The sequence below is a fragment of the Giraffa tippelskirchi genome, chromosome 2 (genome assembly GCF_054371585.1).
Source record: "Giraffa tippelskirchi isolate mGirTip1 chromosome 2, T2T-mGirTip1v1.2.pri, whole genome shotgun sequence".
Lineage (NCBI taxonomy): Eukaryota > Metazoa > Chordata > Mammalia > Artiodactyla > Giraffidae > Giraffa > Giraffa tippelskirchi.
This window is the reverse complement of record NC_137276.1, coordinates 93,211,930-93,233,051: the sequence shown is the minus strand read 5'-3', so window position 1 is coordinate 93,233,051 and position 21,122 is coordinate 93,211,930. Positions and strand designations below refer to the sequence as shown.

Here is a 21,122-nt window from a genome sequence, read left to right as displayed (position 1 = left end):
TCAAAGGATCATAGAAAATTTGACTTAAATTCACCCAGTCACTTTTGGGGAGAAATTGGGTGGGCTTGGAGGAATCCCTCAGGTGCACTGAAATTACCTTAATTGTACTTCTTAATATTCTATTGTCTTTGGTGTCTCAATCATTCTTTTTATGTGTTATTAAATGTTAACAAAATCTTCTCAACTTAGAACTGCATTAAATATAATGTGAGGGGTTTTTGTTTTATTTTGTTTTTCTCTTGAGCTGCAGTCGCAGTGGATTTTGTTGATTATTCCTACAATACAAACTTCAGGGAAACTGGAGGTTCAATGTAGTGTGTTTTGCATTCAGTAAAATAAACTACCTTATAAGTTATCTATCTGATACGACAGATTTGAGACAAAAGAATAGCAACTCTAAATGTTTTTAAATTCTCATTTGTACTTCTTCATGAATTAAAGAGGGTTATTCTTTAGTAGAGTGGCTCTTCCTACATATTGTATTTACTTTATTTAAAAACCTGTACTACTTTATTTATGTTAATAAGATTTTTTTCCTTTTTGCTTTTCAGGAACCGTGGGGAAAAGCGAATGGGTGCTTTCGAGTGTGTCCGTAAAGTGTATCAGGCAGATGGACTTAGAGGATTTTATAGGGGCATGTCTGCTTCATATGCTGGCATATCAGAGACTGTTATCCATTTTGTTATATATGAAAGTATTAAGCAAAAACTACTGGAATATAAGATTGCTTCTACAATGGAAAATGAAGAAGAGTCTGTAAAAGAAGTGTCAGATTTTGTGGGAATGATGCTAGCTGCCGCCACCTCAAAAACGTGTGCCACAAGTATAGCATATCCACATGGTAAGAGGACGTGACAGTGTATATTGTTACTCAGTCGCTCAGTCATGTCCAACTCGTTGCAACCCAATAGACTGTAGCCCGTCAGGCACTGCTTTCTAGGGGATCTTCCCAACCCAGGGATCGAACCTGCGTCTCCGGCATTGGCAGGAGAATTCGTCACACTGACCCACCAGGGAAACCCTGAATATGTATGAGTAATCCATTAATTCTGAAATACTTTCCCACTTCAGCCAGTGGCCCGTTTATTTTATCATTTTACTGAATTAAAATACTGTTCATCATAATGGGATTAAATATGTATGAGTAGCATAAGGCTTTTTTCCCCCTTAAGATTTGTTTATATTTGTTGTTGCGTGAGAGCTTCCCTAGTTGTGGCACGCAGAGGCCACTCATCATTTTGGTGAGCTCAGGGGCTTTTCCTTGCGGTGTCTTCTCTTGTTGTGGAGCACAAGCTGTAGGTGCACATGGGCTCAGTAGTTGCAACACGTGGGCTTAGTTGTTCCTTGGCATGTGGAATCTTCCCTGACCAGGGATCAAACCCATGTCCCCTGCATTGGCAGGCAGATTCCTATCCACTGTACCACCAGGCAAGTCTGTATTCATCTTTGATACCACCTGTATTCTCTTTCCTGTTCTTTTTTTTTTAATCACATCTTTTCTCCCTTTTATCTATATCCAGTATGCAACAGATACTTTTGTTTATTCTGTCTTCTACCATTCAGGACCCTATGAAATTTTATAATTAATATGCGTGATTTTAGCTAGCTAACTTAGGAGTTTGGTGTTGTTAAAATAGTGTCAGTAAGTTACATTTAAAAAATCACTCCTCACTTATTCTGAGCTCACACTTACAGTCTGATAAATGGAATGTGCTCAATATTAGGAGGGTATGAAATATTATTAATGTTTAAATAAAATGCCTTTTTTTTTCCTATACAGAAGTTGTAAGAACAAGACTGCGTGAAGAGGGAACAAAATATAGATCCTTTTTTCAGACATTATCTTTGCTTGTTCAGGAAGAAGGCTACGGGTCTCTTTACCGTGGTCTGACAACTCATCTGGTGAGACAGATTCCAAACACGGCCATCATGATGGCCACCTACGAGCTGGTTGTTTACCTGCTCAACGGATAGCACCGCCAGACTGCTGTGCTGTGAAGAGGGAAGACCAAAAGAGAAATTGGACCATGAAGTACCAAAGCCAGCATGGTGGACAGAAGGAAAATAGTGTGGGAACATGGAACTATGCCTAAGTGGAAGTTTGGTTGTAGGAATTAAAGTAATTGTAACCACATTACTTAGTCTTTTTAGTAATGTGAAAGAAAAAAAAAAACCATGGCTGCCTCCAAGAAAAAGCCTTTAGAAGCACTCCTTCCTCAAAATTGCCATTTTCTCTATCATGTTCACAGGATACCGCTGGCATTTTGTTGGTTTATGGCAACCAGAGTACAGTGTTTATTCCATGAGCACTTTTCCAGTCTTTTAGACAAAGCCATCCGTAACTATATACTAGAAGTATCCAAAGAAAGTATTAACAGTCATAAATTTCTAACTTCGGCTTCTGTATAGTTCCTATGAAATTGAAAAGTAACAATACTAGTATTTACATTTCCTTGAGAGGATTTGGCACTGTATTTTAAAGTTAATTGTTTGGTATTAGTAGTCACTGTTTTTGACAAATGAGGTAGTGTCTAAATATTGTGCTTTTAGCTTTAAAATGTGTTGGTTTCTATTGCTCACAGGTGTGTTATGTTTAGCCCAATGTGAACACTAAAATTGTTCAATGTATCAACTCAAATGGTAATAATTTGGGACAAAATAAGCCAGTAAAATGTTGATTCTTGGCCATTTCGACAACTTGAGCATGTCTTCTTATCTTGTCTAACCTAATGATACACGAATGAATGCAATGTCTCTTCAGTGACTTACTAATTATGAACTTGAATTATCACCCATCATACATAGGTATCATTTTCTTAAAGTGAAAAAAAATGTACTGCTTCTGGATCTTTCTCTGGTTTCACGTTAAGAATTTGAACCTTTGGATTATTTCTGGAAGATCTTCATACATTGCATTTATTTAGTAGAGAAAATGGTAATTTTCAGCTTTGCCCTTAAAAGGTGTTTTTCTTTTTAAGGCAACATTATAAGTATCCGGGGCAGCATAAACATTTATAGAAGAAGGGCCTCTGTTATCTGATTGAGTGGATAGTGATCCTAATTGACCTATAGTTTTATAAGTGAACAAACTACTTTGGATAAGAAATTTATTCCATCCTAATTTCTTGAATGGTAAATCATAAAAAAAGATGCAAGTTAATTCAGATTAAGTGTGTTAACAAGAGATAGCTTTTACATTTTGCTGTTGAGTTCAACTGCACCTTTTAATACTGTAAGTGTATTATATGTATGGCCCTTATGAAGATATTTGCTTTAAGTCTATAATATTAAAGACTTTTGCTTATGGTTGTTGCTATACTGGTGTATGAAGCTTATACCATTAAACTCCAGTGTGGTACTCATTTCAGTATACATGAACTGTACATTGTGTGCAATGGCTTTATCTTAAGAATGACTCTTCATGAATGCACTTTGTGGCCTTTGGGGGGGCTGGGGGGGGTGTGAGTAGGAGAGAATTCCCATGTTAGATTATTTTTTAAAAACATTGGTTAATAATGTATTAGGCAGAAACAGTATTCATAACATTTTTTTCTGGGATTTAGGTATATTGTTTGGGGGATCTTTAATATAAATGTTTTAAGTATTCTTATGTGTACTGCAGTCCCCCTAACATAAAAAACATAGCATGTCATTGCAAGCTTTCTCTGCTGTCACCAGTGAAACACAGTGCCCTCTTAAATTCCTCCACCTTCTTAATTCCCATGTAATCAACAGTAACTGGATGTTTTTGAGGTGCTTCGATTGGAATTAATATTCCAGTCTATTTGGAGACCGAAGGCAAATTCAGTTTCATTACCTTTGGGATTATTCATATCTTTCATGGTGAATTTCAGCTTTGACATTTATTGTGAGAAACATGCCAAAAAAAAACAATAATAGGGTTTATAACTTAAATCTGTAGAGAAAGTATCAACCTATAGTGTTTTGATTTTCAGGTGCCACTTATATTGCCTAATACAGTGCCATTTGCCTTGTGAAGATCTGTAAACATTAGTTGTATTGAATGTACAAGAGACTCTAATCTTAGTGATCTGAATACCCACAAATGGTTAAGAATGATATGAAAACCAGCAACTAAGGAACATCTTATTTAGTTGTAGCAAATTCATAACAAGTGTCCTTCAAGGATGAACTCATATTCTGTTCCTGTTTGTATTTGTATTGACCTTTTAGTGCATTGTATTCAGCTTTTAAAAGTGAGTATATTTCTGTGCTGGAAGAAAAGGATCTTAGAGTCTCAGACTTTGTTTCTTTGTGTGACAACTGGAAAGGAGCAATGATGTTTAATTGTTTTGTCCCCCCAAAAGTACAGTCTGCTGCAGTTTATGACAGATAATTTAACAAAATATATATATAAAAATTGTATATAAAGTCTGTCTCTGAAACACTTCTTGGGAAGTTTTTTTTTTATTGGTGCAAACATTTAAAAAGAAAAACATACTTAAAGCATTGACTTTTTTTATACTGTTTTATTTTCATCTGGTTTCTATCCGATAACTTTATTACTGTATAGAGGTAGTCAGCACTCTTCAAATTGGTATGTACTTTTATTTGAGAATCTTCTTCGAAAATTTAATTGATCCTTTCAGTTTAAAGCGGTACATACTGAAGAGCATATTCATAGAGCAGCAGATAAGAACTTTGGTACTTCTGGCTCACAGAAACACTTGACTAGATTTCAAAGTGCACATCTGAGAATCAGCAACCTGTGATTGTGGGGTACCACACAGTGCTTTTAAATCCAGGGAAAAAACTGTGTCACCAAAGCTTTTGTCTTGGTTTTCCTTCTGTGTGTTACTTTGCGGAACTAATCTTACTAGATGGGACCCGCAAGTAATTGATTTTTTTAAACTGACACCAACAGAGAATATCATTTACATTATTTAACCATGTCTCTGTCTCCTAAAACCAAATGCCCATTATGGAATAGCATTGTTATATTAGGACCAGCTGAGTTTGGGTTATTAAGAATGAGTGTTGACTCTCTTACTGGAGTATAAATATGTCAGCCTTTTTTAGATTTGTTTGGATCACTAAAAATATTGATTTGACCTTGAAAGAATTAAGTGCTGGGCATCAGTTTATCCTTTAATCTTCCAGCATTGTCTGTGCTGTCTTTTGTTGTTTACATGCTCTTCTGCCCAGACTGTTAGTACTATCAGGACCCCTTTGGGGCTGGTGGATGTAATAGTTCAGCCTTTTTGTCTAGTTTTGATCATGACTTCAACATTCCTAAGAATACAGATATTTCTAAATGATTTAAATTGGAAGGGGATTTTAATAAAAGTATTTAATACAGTGTACAAACTTTCAGCTTACACAAATCTCTTCTCCATTGTGCCCTTATATTTCTCAATCTATACTCTGCTTTTTACGCTACTCCTTTTAGAAACTGAAGATTCCTCTTTTACTCAGTTTTTGTGTTAATAAACATTTTGAATGTGTACCCCTGCATATGTGAACATTTAAACTATGACCTGTCAGTTGTAGCTAAATAATCAACTTCAAAGAGTTGATATTCTTTGACCATTTATGTGAGGTTTGCTATTCTTGCATTCCTGTATGTAGCTGTAAATTATGTGCATTTACTCTGTATTTATGTTAACTAGCTGAATTTTATTTGAGTTGTTAAAATTCAAAAAATTAAAATATGCTTATGAAAAATCCAGTGTCTCATTTTTTAGTTTTTATATAATGTATCCTAATATTCTGGTATGGTGAGATATAATCATACTTTCTTAGGGTTATGTGTAGAGCAAAAGTGCATTGCCATTTTTTTTCAAGTGTTAGTCTCCTACCTGCTAGACTTAGTGATAGATGTCTCTAGCAATTAAAAGGTCAAATGATCCCACTCTGTCTTAGTTCAGGGAGAAATTTCTTGCTTCATCCTTTGTGAAAACTAAGAGTATTAAAATTTAAACTGGAAAAGAGCTGGAAACTTGTTAGAATAGCTGAATGAATCCACATGTGATAGACTGAAATACATGTGACACGTCGTAAGTGTTTGTAATGCCTACCCGCTTTATATTTTGTCTGTTTTGGTTTTTTTAGATTTTCCCAAATTGTCGCAACCATCAAACTTCATCTAGTTCTTTTGGTAAGGAAACCAGGAAAATTTGCCATGTTCCTTTTCTCAAATTACCTAAAACTGGAATTGTTTGGCCTCCTTACATTATTCTTTCTGGAGACTGAAATAGTGTATAGAGTGAAGATACTGGCAAAATAATGGTTGAAGTTGGTATGACTTAGCTCAAATGTCCTGAGTTTAAATGTGAATGTGTGTTAACTACCAGTTATCAGGAGCTGTGATAGAGGAAGGAATCTGAATTTAAGATTTCTTAAGGTACAACATCTGTACAGCTGATAAAACTCAGGCAAGCAAGCAAAGTGTAGTTCAGTGGTTTCCTTTGTTTTCTTAATTTTTTGCATTGCACAGACCAGATGACTACCTTTATATATGGAGTCAACTCGGTAAATTTGTGGATTGCTGTGTTTATATAGTAATTTCCCAACAGCCTATAGATGGGGTGAATAGACACTTGGTATTCAAGGGTTTGTCAGTTACAGCTGGGCTTTTTTGATGTCCGTGTTCTGAATCTTAGTCACTACACTACGTTATTCATCAGCACTTCAGATGACACTGAGATGATGTTTTAAAAAACTATAAAGATGGATGGGGATTGGCCTAGAATGAAACATTGGGGAGTAATGAGAAATGGAGCTCAGTTTGTAAATTGGAAGAACATGGACTGTCTGAAGCTGATCTGTATAGAGCTTGGATTACATCCTGAGGCTATTGGAGAAACATTTTTTTCTCGCCAAAACGTGACGACAGAAAGTCAGACTTAATATACATGAGGTTCAATTTGTCTTAGATGGCCTGCCCGCAGTTACACTACCTGTGAACGTCAGGGGTGTCCTGTGTTCTCTGAAATGTGGCGATTAGTTCTCTTAGAAAAATCTGGAAATGTTAGGAAAAAAAGTTTTACCCAGACTTTGAAACAAAGATGGAAATTTGACAGACTGATACAGGTATGGGTGTTACTTGAAGAAAAGATCAAAGTGTTCTCTAATGGCCCATTAGGAGAAACAGCCCCTTTTATTCTTTCCTGTAAATTAACTTAAAAGGAACTATAACTGACCTGGCATTTTGAAACTAGTGGTAGACCCAGGATTCTAAACCTAGTCTAATTCAAAGGGGCTCATCACATCCAGTACAACGAAATTTAGTGCTGTTAGACCCTTGTTTTCTGTTATCCCTTAAAAGCACCTTATAATCCCTCCTTGAGTCTTATTATCGAGAATAAACAGCCCATTTTCAACTGCTACTTCTGACATAGCTTTCAAGATTAACCAATAAAATTAATCAAAATTATGTGGACTACATGTTTTAGTGGCCCAGATTATTTGATCTATATCTTCCTATATACTGATTTTTTTGATTCCATACCCTCGATAAGTATGCTAGAGCAACTGGACAATATGAATAAAAATGAAGTTACTAAACTGTACACAAAAGATGGATTTTGGTCTTAAAGATTAAAATTGTAAACCTAGAGAAAACCTCTGCAACCTTGAAGTAGACAAGGTAGTTTAACCAAAAATGGCACTAACCATTAAAAACAAACATCAGAATTTTAAAAATACAATTAAAAGTGCAGGTGCAGACAAAGTAAATCACAGTTTTATCTGGTAGGACATTAATAAGAAAAGATGCTTAACCTGATTAACAAATAACTGGGTTGGCCAAAAGGTTCATTGGGGTGTTTCTCTAAAATGGTAACTTGAATGAACTTTTTGGCCAATCCAATAGGACCAAGAAGGAACACTACAGTGCACCCAGTGTAATGACAAGTAGATGCCATACCAAGGATGTACAAACAACTGGGACTCACATTGCTGTTTAGAGTGTAAGATGATACACCTACTTTGGAGAAGTTCTATTTCTAGGAAAATTTAAAACTATCCACTCTGTTAGCCAGAATTACTACCATTTGGAGAGGAAAGGATTGCCAAGAAAAATGAAAATGTGTCCTCAAATGTTCATAGCTTTATTACTAAATGTCATCAAGAGAATGGTAATTTGTATAGTGGAATACTGCATAGTAAAAAATCAAGATGGGAATATTGATACGTGCCATAGCAGAGATGAGTATCAAAAACATGAAAGAAGCCCGGCACAGAATAGTATATGCTCTGTTCCACTCTTTGCCACTCCATAAACTAGCCCGCCAGGCTCCTCTGTCCATGGGATTTCCCACGCAAGAATACTGGAGTGAGTTGCCATTTCCTTCTCCAGGGGATCTTCCCAACCCAGGGATTGTACCCATGTCTCCTGCATTGGAGGTGGATTCTTTACCACTGAGGTACCTGGGAAGCCCACAGTTCATAAATAGTCATGCTTAATGTCTCAAGAAATAAGATGGAGGTTTTAAAAGTGAACATCTGGTTTTGGTATCATGAGTAAAGCCAGACCCCTAAACAACTCACCTCTTCCATGATAGCTGATCTTAGAACATGCTTTTCAAGGCATTGCTGGCAAACTGAAGGGTTCCCTCGAGGACATTTCTCCCTCCCCTCTGCCACTCCAAGCCCAAAGCAGAACTAAATCTGGATTAATCAGGGTAGGGACTGGTTTTGCAGCTTGATGACTGGGAGCAATTATATTTGAGGTCTGGGGCTGAAGAATAGGGGAATTAGAACAGGCTGAAGTATTTCCAGGTGGGAGATGCCAGTAGAAACCAAATCAGATCCCTAGAGGGGAAACTTCCAAGTTAGGCCAACAGAACTCTCCTAGCATTATTAATAGTCACCAAACACATAAGACCAGCCACTAGGAGTGATTACAGAAGCATGGGAACACAGATCCAATTGTCAAGTGATAGATAAAATGCAGAGTAGCTATAATTATTAACATGAGCTTACAATAAGAAACAAGGAATAAATAGATTAGGGACTTACTGGTGGTTCAGTGGATAAGACTCTGAGCTACCAAGGCAGGGGGCCTGGGTTCAATCGTTGGTCAGGGAAAAAGATCCCATGTGCTACAACTAAGACTGCATGCCTCAATTAAAAATCCCGCATGCCACAACTAAGACCCAGCACAGCCAAATAAATATATATATTTAAAAATTTAGAGGAATAAACAGACTTAAAGTTAACAGTAAAAATGAAAAATATAGGAACTGACATCAACTCAATAGACTGACATCACTCAATGGACAAGTCGAAAATGGACTAGTCATAACTGAAGTGATTTAATCTTGAAGATACATCTAAATAATTGACCTAGAAGACAGCGAAGAGAGAGAAAAGGACTGTATGAAAGAGAAGAGGTATGGAGGATGGAATGGAAATGTGTAATACTTCATTATATTTAATGAAGAGAATAGAGAAGAGGCAATATTTTAAAAGCTAAAATTCCCAGAGCTGATAAACATGAATCCATAGCTCCACGAATCACAGTGCATCCTATGTAGGATTAAATCATGCCTATACACCTAGTGAAACTAAAGGATATCAAAGCAAGATGAAGGTGTGATTTCTGCTACCTGCATGATGGGCTAGGTTTTAAGGCCAATGTTTCTAATGAGTGCAATTAAAATACTAGATAAAATATTTCAAAAATCTTAACATCCAAGAGTTAATATAATAAGGAAGAATGAGCAGGCCAAAATCTAAGATACAACAAGAACCTAGAAAGTTAAGAGCCACTTAGACATGTTTGCTGATCTATAATCTTGATAGCTTTTCAAGGGACAGAGCAGATGACCAAGTAGGCCTCACCTAAGTCGAGGAGCCTGTAGACCCTTCCCATTAAGTTGGGACCACAGAAGTACATTTACATTCTTTCTTTTGCCTCGTTTCCTTGGTACTGAACAGACAAAGTATATTGTCACCGTGCTTATTTAATTTATATGCAGAGTACATCATGAGAAACGCTGGGCTGGATGAAGCACAAGCTGGAATCAAGATTGCCGGGAGAAATATCAATAACCTCAGATATGCAGATAACACTACCCTTATGGCAGAAAGCGAAGAACTAAAGAGCCTCTTGAGGAAAGTGAAAGAGGAGAGTGAAAAAGTTGGCTTAAAGCTCAACATTCAGAAAACTAAGATCATGGCATCCGGTCCTGTCACTTCATGGCAAATAGATGCAGAAACAGTGGAAACAGTGTCAGACTTTATTTTTCTGGGCTCCAAAATCACTGCAGATGGTGATTGCAGCCATGAAATTAAAAGACGCTTACTCCTTGGAAGAAAAGTTATGACCAACCTAGACAGCATATTAAAAAGTAGAGACATTACTTTGTCTACAAAGGTCCGTCTAGTCAAGGCTATGGTCTTTCCAGTGGTCATGTATGGATGTGAGAGTTGTACTATAAAGAAAGCTGAGCGCAGAAGAATTGATGCTTTTGAACTGTGGTGTTGGAGAAGACTCTTGAGAGTCCCTTGGACTGCAAGGAGATCCAACCAGTCCATGCTAAAGGAGATCAGTCCTGGGTGTTCACTGGAAGGTCTAATGTTGAAGCTGAAACTCCACCTGATGCGAAGAGCTAACTCATTTGAAAAGACTCTGATGTTGGAAAGATTGAAGGCAGGAGGAAAAGGGGACGACAGAGGATGAGATGGTTAGATGTCATCACCAACACAATACAATGGACATGAGTTTGGGTAAACTCTGGGAGCTGGTGATGGACAAGGAGGCCTGGCGTGATGCGGTTCATGGGGTTGCAAAGAGTCGGACACGACTGAGCGACCAAACTGACTGACTGACTGAACAGACGAAGTTTCCTTGGTACTGAACAGAAATGAGGGAAAAAAAATACATGAGAGAGGAAAAGCCTGTTCCTGAGGCTGTAGATCAAGTACTGACCCTTGAGCAGAATTAAAGCCCAAATCTACATTGCTAGAATGGGGAGAGGGACTCTCAGGTCATGAATTAAAGTGGTTCCAGAAACAAATTCCGAGTGCACAATAGAAGCAAATCCCATTCATTTCTGGAAAAACCAATCCTCATCCCTCCTCCCAGGTCATGGTAAAAGCACATCAGTTGTTTTTTTAAGGACTATGAGCAGCACACAGTGAATAATATGCACATAAGGAGACCACATCGCTGGGGACAACTCTCAAAATAGAAGCAAAAACAGCCTATTCTGCACACCCTCCGAAAAGAAAACAGATTCTGGAGTTGTCAAATGTAGATTGTAAAATGCAAATTTGTACATTTTTAAAAACACAAGGCATACTTGAAAACAGGAGAATAGGCCACTTAAAAATGGTAGACCAGATTTGAAAGCCAAATATAACTTCCAGAAATGAAAAATAAAAATAAAGTGCAGTTGGACAAAGATGAAAGAGAATTACTTAACTGGAGATGGAGCAGAAAAAATGTAGAATGTAGCAAAGAGGGAGAACAAATTACAGAAGAGAGAGTAAGATACAGGGACGATACAAAGCAAGTCCAATAGATGTTTAATTAGTGTCCCAGAGAAGCAGAGAGAAAATGGATCATATATATCATCTGAAACTACAAAGGCTGAGAATTTTCTCCAACTGATGAAGAACCAAAATCCAGGTACTCAAAATCCCAGGTAATCTCAAACAGAATAAATAAAAATGAGCCCATATCAAGACACAAAGCCATGTAATTAGATAACCAAAGACCAAGAGAAAAATTTGAGATAAAAGCAGAATTTTTTCTTTGGCAGATTCCTCAAAGCAATGACAGCCTGATGACTAACTCAATGTTCATAATAGAAACAATGGAACAATTCCTTTCAGGGTGTTGCCAAACTAGGATTTTATACCCAGTAAAAATCTTTCCAAAATGAAGGTGAAACAAAATTTCTGAAAAATTAAAACTGGGAGTTTTCTCTCAGCAGAAGCTCACCAAAGGAAATCCTAAAAGATTTAGGCAGAAGAAATGTGAGATCAAATCTTAGGAAGACCTAAGATGCAAGAAAAAATGGTAAGCCAAAAAGCAGTAAGTTAGGCAGGCAAATGCAGAATGTATTTACATGAAAGAGATAATTGTGACATTTTTTTAAATGAAAGAAAAATATAGCACATTACAATTTTTGGAAAGTGAGGAAGGAGGTAAGTGGAGTTTAAATGTTCTGTGAACCTTGTATTATCCAAGAGAAAGACAAAGATTTTGATTCATTTAAAGTTTTAAATATACATTATAAAATGTTGGATAACCACTGAAGGGACAGAAATAGTACCACTTCCCCATACTAGTAGAAAGGGAAAACTTGAAATTCAGTTTTAAAAAAAAGCCAGAAAGGAGAGACAAAAAGCATGAAATAATATAGGTTGACCAAACATATCAGTAGTTAAACTGGAATAGGATCAAATGATCAAGGTCAAAGATTTTCAGGCTGGATTTAAAAATAACAACCCTGTAAGAGACATAGCTAAACCATAAGAATATGTTAAGGTTGAAAGTAAAAGAATAAAAAAGGATAAAATGTAAAAATGCTACCCAAAGGAAAACAAGTATAACTATATTGTTGTTTTTTAGTTGCTAAGTCGTGTTCAACTCTTTGTGACCCCATGGACTGTAGTTCTCCAGGCTCCTCCGTTCATGAGATTTCTCAGACAAGAATACTGAAGTGGATTGCCAGTTCCTTCTCCAGGGGATTTTCCCAACCCAGGGACTGAACCCTTGTTTCCTGCCTGCTGAGCTACCAGGGAAGCCCCAGAGAAAACACACTTTCAGGCAAGTAAACATTTCTAGAATTCAAGGTTAGTCATGTCATGGTAATAAAAGATTTGTTTCACCAAAGACACAATGATTTAAATTTTTCATGCATCTAATTGTGAGAGCCAAACATTGTGTAGAGCCAAAACAGAAAGAACCACAAGAAGAAACAGACAAACCCATCACAGCAGTGAGAGTATTTGACAAATTTCACTCAGAACTTGATAGAACAAGCAAGTAAAAACAGAAACCATGGGACTTCCTTGATGGTCCAGTGGTTAAGAATTCACTTGCCAATGCAGGAGGAGAAATGGGTTCAATCCCTGGTCCAGGAAGATTCCACATGCCAAGGGGCAACTCAGCCTGTGTGCCACAACTACTGAGCCCAAGCACCACAACAAGAAAAGCCACTGCAGTGAGAAGCTTGTGCACTCCAGCTAGAGAGTAGCCCACGCAAGCCACAACTAGAGAACACCCACGAACAGCAACGAAAAACCAGTACAGCCAAAAATAAATAAAATTTTAAAAATTAAAAAAAAACAGTAAGCATATAGATTTCAACAAGATAATTAACAATGCTTACCCAATGGAAATGCGTGGAATCCTGCATTCAACATCTACAGAATATACACGATTTTTCAAGAATACACAGAATGTTGACAAAATTGAGCCCAAGCAATTTCATCCAACTTCAAAATATTGAAGTCATACAGAGGAGTTTCTTGAGTTTCTCGGACTACAAAACAAACTGGAAATCAACAAGAAGACTGAAGAACTTCATAAGCATAGAAGTTGAGACACATGCTTCTAGAGAACCCACAAATCTCCTCAATTGAATGGACAAAATATCTTAAGCTGAATGATAATAAAGAGTCTAAATGTTAAAACTGATGAATTTTTAAGCAATCCTAAGAAAAAATTTCATTTTAACTCCATACATTAGAAAAGGAAAAAGGGTAAAAATTAATGAGGCAAGCATTTGTATTAGTTAGAGTTGGCTAGTACACAGTAGTTTATTGACTCAAATGTATAATGGATCAACCTAATAGGCAATTATTGCTTGTGCATTTAAGTATCTTGGACTGAGAGCAGGTTGGTTTTGCTGTAATAGTTCTTCAGTAGACTGAGGCTCTGCAATTCTCAAAATTCTCCTTCTAAGATCACACTGGGGCTGTGGTTCTCATACTTCATGTGTCATGTACTCAGTCATGTCCAACTCTTTGCAACCCCATGGACTGTAGCCCACCAGGCTCCTCTGTCCATGGAATTTTCCAGGAGAATACTGGAGTGGGTTCCCATTTCCTCCTCCAGGGGATCTCCCCAACCCAGGGATCAAACCTACATCTCCTGTTTCTCCTGCATTGCAGGCAGATTCTTTACCCACTGAGCTATTAGGGAGGCCTGTCTTATACTTCAGCATGTATCCAAATCATACAGAGGGTTTTTTGTTTTTCTGCTGATGTCACTGTTGTTTAAAATAAGAAATAAATGTTAACTATCTTACTATAGGATACAGGTAATTCCAAATTTGGAATTCCAAAATTCCACCATTTGGGAAAATAATTTAGAGAATAGAATTTTAGATTCTATTTTAAATTTTATTTTCCCCATACTATTATAAGAATATTTTCTACCTTCCCCCAAGCCTTACTGAGATATAGTTGACATATAACCTTGTATACCTTTAAGATGTAAATGTGATGATTTGATAGTACAATTTTGTATACCAAAGGTTTACCACAATAAAGTTAGTTAACACCTCGGTCCCCTCACATAATTTTATTTATGTGTGTGTGTGGTAAAACACTTAAAATCAGATCTCTTAGCAACTTTCAGATATGTAATACAGTATTGTAAATATTGTCAAAGAAAAAAGGAGGAAAGGGGACAAGGGAATAAACTTTAAAAGAATGACATAGCCTAAGGACATGACATAAACTGATTAGAACTAAATAGGTCCAAGATGGCAGACAAGTCACTTCCATTAGACCTTGAGCCTCAGTATATGCTCATTGTAACACATCAGCAAGCTAAATGACATACCCAAAACGCCATGATTGTTTCAAGGCTGACCTCAAAATCAAAAACTGGGCAGTGGCCCAATTCCAGGAAATTTCTGCCCCTTCCCCTAAATAATTGGAATAATTTTCCTATTCATTATCCTATGAAATTACCCAGCCCATAAAAGCTAACCACACCACATTTTGAGGCCACACTTGCCCTGTGTGACAATCCACACTCTTGTCTGTCAAGTGTGTTTCTCTCTAAATAAATCAACTTTTTGCCTATCACTTTGTCTCTCACTGAATTCTTTCTGCAACGAGACATCAAGACCTTGACCTTCATTAGATCCTGAAACAGATATATAGTCTCAATTGGAAGACCATGGGTTTGGGGCAAGTTCAAGTCCTAACACATGAGTTCAAGTCCTAATCTGAGGGAAACAGTTTCATTTTGACTAAGTTCTTCCACTTCAGCATGCTTACCTTGAGAACCCTGTGAACAGTATGAAAAGGCAAAAAGATATGACACTGAAAGGTGAACTCCCCAAGTCAGTAGGTACCCAACATTCTACTGAAGAGGAGTGGAGAAATAGCTCCAGAAGGAAAGAAGAGGCTGAGCCAAAGCAGAAACAATGCCCAGCTGTGGATGTGTCTGGTGGTAAAAGTAAAGTCTGATGCTGTAAGGAACAATATTGCACAGGAACCTGGAATGTTAGGTCCATGAATCAAGGTCAATTGGAAATGATCAAACAGGAGATGGCAAGAGTGAACATCGACATTTTAGGAATCAGCAAACTGAAATGGACTGGAATGGGTGAATTTAACTCAGATAACCATTATATCTACTACCATGGGCAAGAATCCCCTAAAAGAAATGGAGTAGCCATCATAGGCAACAAAAGAGTCCGAAATGCAGTACTTGTATGCAATCACATAAACAACAGAATGATCTCTTTTCGTTTCCAAAGCAAACCATTCAATATTACAGTAATCCAAGTCTATGCTTCAACCAGTAATGTTGAAGAAGCTGAATGGTTCTATGAAGACCTACAAGACCTTCTAGAACTAACACCCAAAAAAGATGTCCTTTTCATTATGAGTGACTGGAATGCAAAAGTAGGAAGTCAAGAGATACCTAGAGTAACAGGGAAATTTGGCCTTGGAGTACAAAATGAAGCAGAGCAAAGGCTAACAGAATTTTGCCAAGAGAACACATTGGTCATAGCAAACACCCTCTTCCAACAACACAAGAGATGACTCTACATATGGACATCACCAGATGGTCAATAATGAAATCAGATTGATTCTATTCTTTGCAGCCAAAGATGGAGACACTCTATACAGTCAGCAAAAACAAGACCAGGAGTTGACTGTGGCTCAGATCAAGAACTCCTTATTGCAAAATTCAGACTTATATTAAAGAAAGTAGGGAAAACCACTAAAGGTCATTCAGGTATGACCTAAATCAAATCCCTTATGATTATACAGTGGAAGTGACAAATAGATTCAAGGGATTAAATCTGATAGAGTGCCTGAAGAACTACAGACAGAGGTTCATAACATTGTACAGGAGGCAGTGATTAAAACCATCTCCAAGAAAAAAAAAAAAGGCAAAAAGGCAAAATGGTTGTCTGAGGAGGCCTTACAAATAGCTGAGAAAAGAAGAGAAGCTAAAGGCAAAGGAGAAAAGGAAAGATAAGTCCATTTGAATGCAGAGTTCCAAAGAATAGCAAGGAGAGATAAGAAAGCCTTCCTAAGTGAACAAAGCAAAAAAATAGAGGAAAGCAATAGAATGGGAAAGACTAGAGATCCCTTCAAGAAAATTAGAGATACCAAAGAAACATTTCATGCAAAGATGGGCACAATTAAGGACAGAAACAGTATGGACCTAAGAGAAGCAGAAGATATTAAGAAGAGGTGGCAAGAATATACAGAAGAACTATACAAAAAAGATCTTAATGACCCAGATAACCACAATGGTGTGATCACTCACCTAGAGTCAGACATCTTGGAATGCGAAGTCAAGTGGGTCTTAAGAAGGCATCACTACGATCAAAGTTAGTAGAGGTAACAGAATTCCAGTTGAGCTATTTCAAATCCTAAAAGATGATGCTGTTAAAGTGCTGAACTCAATATGCCAGCAAATTTGGAAAATTCAGCAGTGGCCACAGAACTGGGAACGGTCAGTTTTCATACTAATCCCAAAGAAGGGCAATATGTCAAAGAATGTTCAAACTACCACACAAATTGCACTCATTTCACATGCTAGCAAGGTAAAATCTTCCAAGTTAGGCTTCAACAGTACATGAACCGAGAATTTCCAGATGTACAAGCTGGACTTTGAAAAGGCAGAGGAACCAGAGCTCAAATTGCCAACATCCATTGGATCATAGAAAAAGCAAGAGAATTCCAGAAAAATATCTACTTTTGCTTCATTGACTACGCTAAAGCCTTTGACTATGTGAATCACAACAAACTGTGGAAAATTCTTAGAGATGGGAATACCAGACTCTGTGCTCCAGAGAAACTGGTGGAACAGGTCTTTAGATTGTTAGATATTTTCAGGAACTGATTTTATGATCCCAATCCTTGTATCTCTTCATATCTGGAAAAGCACTAAATCCCTTCATGGTAACATCAACTCCTCCTGACTAGCAGAAATCTTTTGTAAAGTAAGCGCTTGATTGCACTGAACTCCCCCTTCACCAAAATCTTATACATTGACCTACCCAGACAGCCTGTTTGGAGCAGTCTCTCAGAGCTTTCTGAGGTGCTGTCTCCCAGGCTGCAGCCCTCATTTTGCCCCAAATAAAACTTAACTTGCAACTCTCAATTGTGTATGTTTTTTAGTTGACACATCACACAGGAAATGATTGATAAATTGGACTACATTAAACTTTATAACTACTTTTTCTCAAAATACTTCAAAAAGATTGAAATTAACCCCCCAACTAGATTATATTTGTAACACATGTAACTGACAAGTGTGTAAGTTCATCCTAAGTTGCTTCAGTCATGTCTGATTCTTTGTAACCCTATGGACTATATCCCACCAGGCTCCTCTGTCTATGGGATTCTCCAGGCAAGAATAGTGGATGGGTTGCCATGCCCTCCTCCAAGGGAATCTTCCTGACTCAGGTATCAAACCCGCATCTTTTATGCCTCCTGCATTGGCAGCCGGGTTCTTTACCACCAGTGCCACCAGGGAAGTCCAACTGACAAAGTAAAGTATCAGAATATATAAAAAACTGTGACTCTACCAGTTACTGCTACTGCTAAGTCGCTTCAGTCGTGTCCAACTCTGTGCGACCCCATAGACGGCAGCCCACCAGGCTCCCCCGTCCCTGGGATTCTCCAGGCAAGAACACTGAAGTGGGTTGCCACTTCCTTCTCCAATGCATGAAAGTGAAAAGTGAAAGTGAAGTCACTCAGTCGTGTCTGACCCTTAGCGACCCCACGGCCTGCAGCCTACCAGGCTCCTCCGTCCATGGGATTTTCCAGGCAAGAGTGCTGGAGTGGGGTGCCATTGCCTTCTCCGAAATCTATCAGTTAAAGACAACCCAATAAAAACCTGGGCGAAGGTCATAAATAAACACTGCATAGGAGAATAAAACATGAAATGCAATAACCATGTGAAAAAATGTTCACCTTAGAAATTAGGGAATTGAAAATTAAAATCATGAGAGGCTATTTTATAAGCATCAAAAATGATATAGAACAAAGGAATTCTTATGTGCTCCAGTTGGGAGTGGAGAGTGGTATCATCACTTTGGAAAAACTTTTGCATTATATTATCAAGTTGAAGATGCTTATACCTATAAGCTGGCTCTTCCACTCCTAGGTGTATACATCAGAAAAACCCTGGCTTGTACGTTCAAGGAATCATGCCCAAGAGTGTTCACAACAGCTTGAGTGCAATAGAAAATCATTGAAAACATTCCAAGTATCCAAGAATAAAAGAGTGGAGAAATTCACATCAGTGAAAATGAATGAATCACATGATCAACAAGCATGGTTCAATCTCAGGAACTTAATTTTGAATAAGAAATGCAAATCACAGAAGCATATGTATATATAACATGATTTATGTAAGATGAAGTTCAAAACCCTGCTAAACTCAACAAAACATGTTTAGGCAAAAATATGTATGTGTTTTCTAAAAAGCAAGAGAATGAGAAACAAAAATTCTGGATGATGGTTATGTCTGGCAAGAGAAGAGGATGGCTTCCCAGGTGGCTCAGTGGTAGACTGCCTGCCAATGCAGGAAATGTAGGAGATGAAGATTCGATTCCTGGGTCAGGAAGATCCCTTGAAGGAGGAAATGGCAACCCACCCCAGTATTTTTGCCTGGGAAATCCCATGGACAGAGGAGTCTGGCGGGCTACAGTCCATGGGGTCACAAAGAGTGGGACCTGACTGAGCAGCTGAATAGCAACAAAGACGTATAAAAAGCTGATAATTCTATTTCTGAAACCACTAGAAAATGATTACTAATGCAACCCAATTTTTAATTTATGTGAAAAACAGCTTAGGAAAAAGATCCACCCCAATATTTCTCTCAATTCAAACCTGTTCCTAATTGAAAAGTCTTCAGGGATATAATGAGTTCAAGACATAGAAGTAAGGAGTCTTGCCCCATCAGAAGCTCTAGGGGGCACCCGGCAGCTGCTGTGGCGCTCACAGTTTTGTTTCCTGGGTTTTGCAGAGGACTCTTCCCCTCTGAGCCCAGTGGCTGGCACCCAGAACCAACAGAACCTAGAAACAGCATGCACCCACAGAGGAGCAGCCCCGAAAATTTGTGACATTAACATTTTAGGAAAATCTGGGATATGCCTAAGGGCCTGGTAAATTACAAACATTAAACATGGAGGGAAATGAAGAATGATTTTATAGTCTTCTGTGATGCTAGGGAACAAATTAAATGTAGTTTGAATAAATATATTCACCATTAGGTATCTGTCCTCTAAGAAAAATACAATTTGGGACTGGTTATATATGTCCCAATGTGGGCTGCATATTAATAATTTTATGATTTAACAGTATAATTTAGCCAGAATGCAATTATGAAGTTGAAAACAGCAGCTGGGTGCTCCTAGAATCTCTACCCATAGGGGAATAGTCTGCAAAATATTGACGTTGTATCTTTAAAACAATTTGATTCTGATGTCCATTGCAGAGTTGATAAATGCCCTCTTTTTATCTCAATCTAGCCCCTCTCCTTTTGGGGTGTGGGATTTCATGCTGACTTGAGGGGGCATTAAATACGTTGCAATGTCATAAAGGAAATCAAGGATTTAAAGTAATATTGTGTTTATTGGTGTAATTTCCTCTTTGTTCCCCAAGGGTTTCTCCTTTAAAGCAGGTGGGACAAGGAAAAGAGCCAATGACTGCCGTTGGCCTGTCCTGGCTGCTCCCTCAGGCCCCGTCATCGAGAATGTGTTCTCAGTCCATGGAAGCACAGAACACACACTCATCAGTTTTCTCGTTTATTTGTTTATCCATATTCAGAAGTGTTTACTGAGTTACAAAGAAATCCTGGCAGAGCTTGCTAGAATTTAGAACTTCCTCCCATAGTTCATCATTGCTGATGAAAGACCAATATAATTGTACTCGGTGATATTTGTGGGAGAGATAGAGCTAGAAGAGAGCTGCTTTCTGAAGGACTGTAGGTAGAATCTGCGTTTACAGTTGTGCCTCTGGAGTTTCCGACTTGGAGATGGAGACAGAGTCCAAGGGCAGAAAGTCCGGCTTGTTGTGCTGCACACAAAATTGTGCCTGATGGGCAGTGAACACCCTGCCCCGGGTGAGGAGATGGAGACAGGCAAATCTGTTCCCAGATGGCTCTAGTGGTGAAGAAACCGCCTGGATCCAGAAGATTCCCTGGAGGAGGAAATGGTAACCCGTTCCAGTATTTTTGCCTGGGAAATCCCATGGACAGAGGAGTCTGGTGGGCTACAGTCCATAGGGTCACACAGGGTTGGACACGACAAGGGACTTAGCACGCACTCACTTAATCCTGTTCAGACAGATAACTCTCAAACGGAGTGATAGACTCACCATGGTTTCCTAGCTCAGACAGATCCAGGTTCAAATTCTGCGTCTGGCACCTGCTCTGGGAACTTGAGCATGTCATTTTCTCCTATTTCTCCCACCTATATAATAAGAACCGTGACACCTGTCCCAACAAGGCTGATCTGGGCACTGAAGATGAGATACACCTGTGAGAAGGCCTGCTACCTAGTAGAAAGCCGATGCATGCAGTATCTTTCTGGGCCCCTCTTTTCACCCAGTCCAAGGAAATCAGTCTATTGTGCCTTCACTGAAAGCCTGATCTATGCTTTGAGAAATTTCTGCCAGCGTCAATCTTTGCTGTTTCAAGAAAAAAAGCAGAA

The 21,122-nt window shown here is 38.2% G+C and overlaps 1 protein-coding gene and 1 long non-coding RNA gene across 4 annotated transcripts in view; one reads left to right on the top strand and one right to left on the bottom strand.

The window, feature by feature from the left end:
- Positions 1-5,685, top strand: part of SLC25A36 (solute carrier family 25 member 36) — a 43,548-nt gene extending 37,863 nt beyond the window's left edge. For 2 of the 3 annotated variants that reach the window (XM_081573998.1, XM_081573996.1), the window contains 2 exons: positions 552-841; positions 1,781-5,685. In XM_081573998.1, coding sequence (XP_081430124.1) covers positions 552-841; positions 1,781-1,974 — 484 coding nt within the window. In that variant the 3' untranslated portion in view covers positions 1,975-5,685. The remainder of the gene's footprint in view (positions 1-551; positions 842-1,780) is intronic. The other variant, XM_081573997.1, reaches the window with a different exon arrangement.
- Positions 5,686-20,206: 14,521 nt separating this feature from the next.
- Positions 20,207-20,882, bottom strand: LOC145539819 (uncharacterized). Its single transcript, XR_014077975.1, has 2 exons — positions 20,788-20,882; positions 20,207-20,610 (listed from the first exon to the last, which is right to left on the bottom strand). It is a non-coding gene; the product is annotated as an uncharacterized LOC145539819 (long non-coding RNA).
- Between the last annotated feature and the right edge of the window lie 240 nt (positions 20,883-21,122).